Source organism: Nicotiana tabacum, chromosome 13 (genome assembly GCF_000715075.1).
Source record: "Nicotiana tabacum cultivar K326 chromosome 13, ASM71507v2, whole genome shotgun sequence".
NCBI classification, from domain to species: Eukaryota; Viridiplantae; Streptophyta; class Magnoliopsida; order Solanales; family Solanaceae; genus Nicotiana; species Nicotiana tabacum.
This window is the reverse complement of record NC_134092.1, coordinates 82,379,675-82,388,225: the sequence shown is the minus strand read 5'-3', so window position 1 is coordinate 82,388,225 and position 8,551 is coordinate 82,379,675. Positions and strand designations below refer to the sequence as shown.

The 8,551-nt window shown below is 39.2% G+C and overlaps 1 protein-coding gene across 1 annotated transcript; it reads left to right on the top strand.

Annotated features, from left to right (window-relative positions):
* Window positions 1–4,717: 4,717 nt before the first annotated feature.
* Window positions 4,718–6,788, top strand: LOC107805758 (putative (S)-N-methylcoclaurine 3'-hydroxylase isozyme 2). Its single transcript, XM_016629832.2, has 2 exons — window positions 4,718–5,818; window positions 5,960–6,788. The coding sequence occupies exons 1-2, from the start codon at window positions 4,934–4,936 to the stop codon at window positions 6,578–6,580; spliced, it is 1,506 nt and encodes a 501-aa protein (XP_016485318.1). The 5' UTR covers window positions 4,718–4,933; the 3' UTR covers window positions 6,581–6,788.
* Window positions 6,789–8,551: the final 1,763 nt, after the last annotated feature.

Sequence of the window (8,551 nt, the reverse complement as noted above, 5' to 3'; positions counted from 1 at the left end):
GTGAATTCTGCCTAGATTCGGTGGCATTTTTGGGTCATGTAGTGTCGAGTGAGGGGATCAAGGTGTATCCGAAGAAGATTAAAGCAATGCAGAGTTGGCCCAGACCGTCTTCAGCTATGGAGATCTGGAGTTTTCTTGGTTTGGCGGGGTATTACCGTTGATTTGTAGAGGGCTTCTCGTCTATTGCAGCACTTATGACCAGATTGACCCAGAAAGGTGCTCCGTTTAGGTGGACTGTGGAGTATGAGGAGAGATTTCAAAAGCTCAAGACAACTTTGACTACAACCCCGGTGTTGGTGTTGCCTTCGGGTTTGGGATCTTATATTGTGTACTGTGATGTGTCGCGTATTGATCTCGGCGCGGTGTTGATGCAGGAGGGTAGGGTGATTGCCTACGTGTCTAGACAACTGAAGGTGCATGAGAAGAACTATCATGTCTAGGACCTTGAGTTAGCAGCTATTGTTCATGCCTTGAAGATCTGGCGGCATTATTTTGTACGGTATCCCTTGTGAGGTTTATACCGACCACCGAAGTGTACAGCATCTGTTCAAACAGAAGGATTTTGACTTGCGGTAGCGGAGGTGGTTAGAGTTGCTTAAGGACTATGATATCACCATTCTATATCACCTCGAGAAGGCCAATGTGGTGGTCGATGCCGTGAGTCACAAGGTGGAGATGTTGGGCAGCTTAGCATATCTACCAGTAGAAGAGAGGCCATTAGCCTTGGATGTTCAGGCCTTGGCCAACCAGTTTGTTAGATTGGATGTTTCTGAGCCGAGTCGAGTTTTGGCTTATGTGGTTTCTTGGTCTTCTTTTTATGATCGTATCAGAGAGAGTCAATATGATGGCCCCCATCTTATTGTCCTTAAGGACATAGTTCATTACGACGATGCCAAAGAAATCACTATTGGGGATGACAGTGTATTATGGATGCGGGGCAGGCTATGTGGGCCTAATGTAGACGGCTTGCATGAGTTGATTCTCTAGAAGGCTCACAGTTCGTGGTACTCCATTCATCTGGGTGCCACCAAGATGTATCAGGACTTGAGGCAGCACTATTGGTGGAGGTGGATGAAGAAAGACATAGTGGAATATGTAGCTCGGTGCCTAAACTATCAGCATGTGAAGTATGAGCATCAACTGCCTGGTGGATTTCTTCAGATGTTAGAGATTCCAGAGAGGAAATGGGAGATGATCACTATGGATTTTGTTGTTGGGTTCCCACGGACTCGAAGGAAATTTGATGCGGTATGGGTAATTGTGGATAGATTTACCAAGTCAGCTCATTTCATTCCAGTGGTAACTACTTATTCTTCAGAGCAGCTGGCTCAGGTTTATATTCGCGAGATTGTCAGGCATCATGGCGTGCCGGTATCTATCATCTCTAACCGGGGTACGCAGTTTACATCACGGTTCTGGAGAGCCGTTCAGCATGAGTTAGGCACGCGGGTGGAGTTGAGTACATCCTTTCACCCTCAGATGGGCGGACAGTCCGAGAGCACTATTCAGATATTGGAGGATATGCTCCGTGTGTGTGTGATGTAGTTTGGGGGTTCTTAGGATCCGTTCTTGCCTCTTACAGAGTTTGCCTACAATAACATTTACCAGTCGAGCATTTAGATGGCTCCATATAAGTCCTTGAATGGTAGACGGTGTCGATCTCCAGTGGGTTGGTTTTAGCCGGGTAAGGCTAGGCCATTGGGTACAGACTTGGTTCACGATGCTTTGGAAAAGGTTAAATTGATTCAAGATTGACTTCGTACAGCCCAATCCAGACAGAAGAGTTATGCAGATCAGAATGTTCGCGACATTTCATTCATGGTTGGGGAGTGGGTCTTGCTCCAAGTTTCGCCCATTAAGGGTATTATGAGGTTCGGGAAGAAGGGCAATTTTGAGCCCTAGGTATATCGGGCCTTTTGAGATTCTTGAGAGGATTGGAGATATGGCCTATAGGCTTGCACTACAACCTAGTCTAGTTGTAGTGCATCCAATATTCTGTGTTTTTATGCTTCGAAGTATCATGGTGATCCATCTCATATGTTAGACTTTAGCTCAGTCCAGCTGGACAAGGTCTGTCTTATGTTGAGGAGCCGGTGGCCATTTTGGACAGGCAGATTCGAAAAATGAGGTCGAAGAACATTTCTTCAATGAGGGTTCAAAGGAGGGGTCATCTAGTCGAGGAGGCGACTTGGGAGACCAAGCATGATATGTGTAGCCGTTATCCTCACCTTTTCACCACTACAGGTATGTCTTTATACTCATTCGACGACAAATGTTTGTTTTAAGAGGGGAAGGATGTAACTCCCCAGCCAATCGTTTTGATTGTATTAGCCCTGATCCTATATTTATTGCCTCCTCTGTGATATAATGTAATTACGTGACTTTCTGTGGTGATTGGTTTCGGGTGAGTTTCGAAGTGAAATGGGACACATAGTCCCTAAGTTGGAAGGTTAAGTCGTAGGAGTTGGCCGTAGTTTGACTTGTGTGAAGATAACTCTGGAATAGAGTTTTGATGGTTCCAATAGCTCCATAGGGTGATTTTGGTCTTAGGAGCGTGTCCGAATGTCGATTTGGAGGTCCGTAGCTCGTTTCGGCATTAATTGACGAAAGTTGGGAAGTTGGAAGATTTTGGAAAGTTTAATCGGGAGTGGACTTTATTGATATCGGGGTCGGATTTCGATTCCGAAAGTTAGAATAGGTCCGTAATGTCATTTATGACCTAGTGTAAAATTTGGTGTCAATCGGAGTTATTTTGGTATGAATCGACGTTGGTTTCGAAATTCAGAATTTCATGATTGCTTTGGCTTGAATTTGGGTTGCGATTCGTAGAATTTGAATTGTTTGATGTGATTTTGGGCCTCGAAAAGGTCCGTTATGTGTTTTGGGACTAGTTGGTTTATTCGAACGGGGTCCTGGGGCCCCGGGTGTGAATGAGATTAAAATCGGATCATCTGTGGACTTGTTAGATAGCTGAAGGTGCCCAGCTTCTGGTGTTTTCGCATATGAGGAGGGAATGGCCGTAGGTGCGGGCTCGCAAAAGCGAGCCGCTGGTCGCAGAAACGGAAATGTCCTAACCCAGCTAGGATCGCAGGTGGGAGGTGTTGACCGCATCTGCGCGTCCGCAGGTAGGGAGAATGGTCGCAGATGCGGAGGAAGGCTGTTTGAACAATCATCGCAGAAGCGCAGAAGACTCCGCAGGAGTGCACTCGCAGGTGCGAAGGTTGTCCGCAAAAGCAAAACTTGCCTGAGTAAGTGGAATCCGCACCTGCGATTGAAATTCCGCTGGTGTAAAGCCGCAGATACAGCAGCAAGGTCGCAGATGCAATTTAACTGGCAGTAAAAGGGAATTTTCGTTGGTTTTGATTCATATTTCATTTTAGGATTTTGGGAGCTCGGTGGTAGACGAAATTTCAAGGGATTTTTATAGGGATTGTTGAGGTAAGAATTCTTAACTCGATTTTGGTTAAATTATTATCATATAATTAAGGATTGGAGTTTGAAAAATTGGAAAAAGGTGGTAGAACTTCTTAGACGACGTTTTTGGGTTTTGAAAGGCAAAATGATGTCGTATTTAGATAATTCTTGTATGATTGGACTCGATATCGAATGGGTGTTCAGGTTTTATAATTTTGGTCAGGTTCTAAGACGCGGGCCCGGTTGACTTTTTGGGTTGATTTTTCAATTCTTTGCAAAGATCATAATTTCATTGTTTGGCTTATTTTCCTATAGTTATATTTATAGTATGATATTATTTTGCCTAGATTCGAGCCGTTAAGAGTTGAAAAATCGCGGAAAAGGCCTTCTAGTGGATTGATTTAGCGTGATTTGAGGTAAATGGCTTGTCTATCCTTGTGTGAGTGAAATTCCCCTTAGGATTTGGTATTATTGTGATATTGTGATATGTGAAAGTCGTGTACGTAAGGTGACTAGTGCGTACACAGGCTAAATGTGAAATTTCTTGTTTTTAGCTATGTAGTCTCCTTTCATGCTTTAATTGAGTTTCTTTAACATGTTGCAGTCCTCATAATTAGTCTAATTTCACATGTCTACTTGTTTTACCTCTTATTTGCAATTTCTCCTACATGTTTAGTTGAATTACTTGCTTTCTTTTATTCCGTATTTGTTATTTAACTGTTAAATCCTTACTTGAATTTGCTATTCTTGGAAAATTTTACTGTTGAATTTGGTATTGAGTTGCAAAGGCCGTGGTTTCTATTGAGGCAAAGTGTAAGTTGTGAAATATTATTTTATTGAGTTACTCTCTCGTTGTTATTGTTGAGACTTTGTGTACATAGTGGTTGATTCGTGGGCTCCTTATTGTAAAATTCTGTTATTGTTGGCTTTTTTGGCAAGTTGTGATATTAGGCACTTGAAGTGCGAATTGTGATACGTTGTGATATTGATACGCATGTGGTGTTATAAGGTTTGGATGTTGAAACGCATGCGATGAGATAAAGTAGAATTGATACGCGTGACTAGTAGGGAACTAGAAGCCGTTAAGTAACTCTAAAAAGTGAAAAAAAAACGTACCAAACGGATTGATCCTGTCTGCTTACGTAATTCTAAAACTTGTCATAAACGACAATTCAGCATGGCTCATGTGTACCTTTTGTAAATTAAATAAAGTAAAACGAACAATGATTTGAAGAGTATACGAATCAGAAAATTGAAATAGAAAATGTAAACCGCGCGCACTAGATATTAAGGAGACATTCGTATCATTTCAAATCTCGCAATGATCTCCACAGTAAATAAACCGCACTCCTATTGAAGGACAAGGTATTTTTAATTACTGCAGGTGATTGGTCAATATCTGCAAATAGCGAAGCTAATAATCTTACCCTTTATATATGATGGCCCGAGAGAGCTACACAATGCAGTTTTTCATTGCAATTCCAACAACATAAAACTAGCAACCTTTAACTCTGTAGAGATGATCGATTACATATTCACTTCAATTCTAGTTTCTCTCGTCTTCGTAATCATGTTGAAATATCTATATTCATCAAAAACAAAATTACCACTTCCTCCAGGCCCATTTCCATTGCCATTAGTCGGGAACCTTTTCCAAGTTGGTAGAAAACGTCCTCATGCCGCTCTTGCAAAGCTAGCGCAATCACATGGTCGTGATCTCATGTCCATAAGATTCGGCACACGACTCGTGGTTGTTGCTTCATCCCCTAATGCTGCTTCTGAGGTTCTGAAAACACATGATCGTATGCTTTCTGGCCGTTTTGTTTCTCATCCCATCCGTGTCAAGGGGTCATTACTTCACAACGTGTCAACTGCTTTTCTAGAAGAGTGTGACGATAATTGGAAAAGCGTTCGAACCGTATACAGGGGAGCGCTCTTTTCCACGAAAGCTCTGGAATCTCAGGTAAGTTTGAGGGAGAAGAAAGTCAAGGAAATGATGCAACATTTGGTTACCAAACAAGGGAAAGTGATTAGTATCAAGGGCGTGGTTTTCGTGACCGCTTTAAACATATTGGGTAATTTGCTTCTTTCAATAGATTTGATTGACTTTGAAGGCAAGGGAGTGGGTGAAGAACTGAGGGAGTACCTACGCAAATTTACCGCGGCGGGTGGAATCCTGGAGTTAGCAGATTTATATCCTATATTGGGTGTTTGCAGTTCGGATGTCCAGGGAACATATAAGAAACTTATGGGTTTGTTTGATAAACTTTGTGCTGTTTGGGCAGGCATTATTCAGGACAGAAGAAATAAATCAGAGAATCAACCTTCTGCGGATGCTGTAGATTTTATAGATGCTTTGGTTAAAAATGGTTTCAGCGATAAACATATCAATGCATTGCTTGTGGTGCGTCACATGCTTTAATTTCTATCCCTTTTTCACGTATTTGTATGGAAAAAAAGTCAATGGTTGTGCTTAAAAGCCATATTCCCTAGGCGAAATAACTCATTAACTACTATTTTCTATTTTCTATTCCTTGTATTTCAGGAAATGTTTGGAGCGGGTACAGAATCAACAACTGCCACAAGCGAATGGATGCTTGTAGAACTCCTTAGAAATCAACAAGCCTTACAAAAACTTCGGCATGAAATCGCGGGAGTAGTAGGAGGTAAGGACTTTGTAAAAGAATCTGACTTGTCAACCTTACCATACTTGGATGCTTGTTTTAAGGAAACGCTAAGGTTGCATCCTCCTGGACCGCTGCTACTTCCTCACCGTGCCGTCCAAACATGTGAAGTCATGGGTTACAGAATTCCTAAAGACACCCAAGTTTTGGTAAATATGTGGGCGATTGCGAGGGATCCCAAGATTTGGGACGATGCTTCGAGTTTCAAACCAGAAAGATTTATCAATGCAAAAATAGACCACAAAGGACGAAATTTTGAGTATATCCCTTTTGGTTCCGGAAGAAGAATATGTGCTGGAGAACCTCTGGCTTCTAGGTTTATTCCCTTAGCTGTCGCTTCTTTTATCCATAAGTTTGATTGGATTCTGCCAAATGACATGGACCCTGCTCATATTAGCATGGATGAGATTTTGGATATCACCATGTTTAAGAAAGATCCACTTCTCGTCATTCCCAAATTGCGGAAACGAGGAGAAGACTGAGGGAGAGAAGCAGATGTATTGTAAAACTACCACTATTGCTCTGTGGGTGTGTTATTATTTTATCACGTGCGTGTTCATGTTGTGGCTATCTATTGTTACGTGTGTACTGTGTATCTATTGCCTGTGACTTGTGAGAATGGAGTACTCCATATATAATAACATTCTAAATAATAAAATTTCTCGCGGGAATAAGGATATTATTTGAGGAGATTTGGTTTTCATCGTAGCGTTGAGAATTCGATATATTCCCCAGAATTTTTACCTTATGTGAGAATTCGATTCTCATCTTTTAATCCACTCCTGTTTTTCTTTTCCCTTGCCCTTAAATATGTATTTAAAAGTATATAATGCTTAGTGTTTGCAGCAAGTAGTGGATTAAAATCTTTCTTCCTTTTTTATATTCAAGGGAAAGAGGTGAGATACAGCTAGTTTTAACTAGATTTGTTTGAATCTAATAACAGAAAACTTCTCTTTATGTCAAATATTAAGGTTACGTTGTTGGTTCAAAGTTCTGCACTCCTACCACCTTCTGCTAAAAAATCTATCCAACCACCAGAAATTGTTTCTTTTATCAGCAACGGAGAGCTTGTAATTTGAGTACGTCATGTTTAATGGTGTTCTATTTCCTTATTTATAATAGACTACAATTTTATCTTTTTTAGCCTCGTTTTCTTAGAAGTTTGAGGAGTAAGACAACACTCAAAAACTCAAACTCGCAAGAAAGAGAAGTGAATGAAAGGATGATAGTACTTTTCGCTCTCAGCTAGCTCAAATTGATTAGAGTAATTGGAATTTATAGATGATCTACCTCATATATATATATATATATATATATATATATATATATATATATATATATCATGCTTATTATACATAAACTAGTAAATTACACCGCGCTTCGCGCAGTTTTAAAGAACTTATTAAATTTATGAGCTTTTACTTCATCATTATATTCAAAAACATATTTTAATGATTCTTTTTAATTTTCAATTTTAAAATAATGGCTTTCAAATTTTAATTCATCTTATTATTAACACCTGTACAGGCTCATTTGGTATGAGGGATAAGGAATAATTAATCTCGTGATTAAATTTGAGATGAGTTTATCCCGTGTTTGTTTGGAATAAAATCATCGTTTAGTTATACCGGAATTGTAGTATGTTTTTTTCCATGTGGGAGGGTGGGGTAACTTATCCCAGGATAATTAATCATGGGATAACTTATTTCCCAACCAAAAACCCCTGATTTTTCATTAACTCGTCATTACAAAAGACTCGGTTCTTAGGAAATTAGTATGTCAATCCAAAAGGAAAAGAAGACTACTTAAATTAGCACCATCGAAATATTATCTATTGTTCTTATTTTGTAGTAATGTTCTTTTATTGTTTTAGTCCCCATAGTGGCAACATTATAAATCTATCGAAAAGTTGTATGAATATTTGTCTGCAGTGTACCTATTACTTCTATGTTGAAGTGTTATTTTATTGTTTCATTCTCTATTGTGGTACATTTATATTTTAGGAAGTGTTATTTAGCAACATGATCTACCTCATATATATATATCATGCTTATTATACATAATTAGGTTTACACCCTCGCGCGAGATCATATATCAAGCTTATTATACATTAATTAGGTTTACACCCGCAAACGAGATCATATATCAAGCTTATAATAATGATTAACATTTAAATAATTAAAAGCTAAATTATTACAAATTTATCTTAGATCCATAAATACTAATGTTAGCATTTGTTTTAATATGACGAAGAAACATAATAATCATTGTAGTGCATATTTTCATAATTTGTTTTTTAATTTACATAGGTTTATTACCACTAAAATATGAGTATTTTTTCACCATGTGGTAGCAAAACAATATGCCAACTACAGCAAAACATAATTTTATAATATTAAATTTTTTATTTATTATGCAGATTTGCTTGAAGTGATTTTGAACAATAATTGACA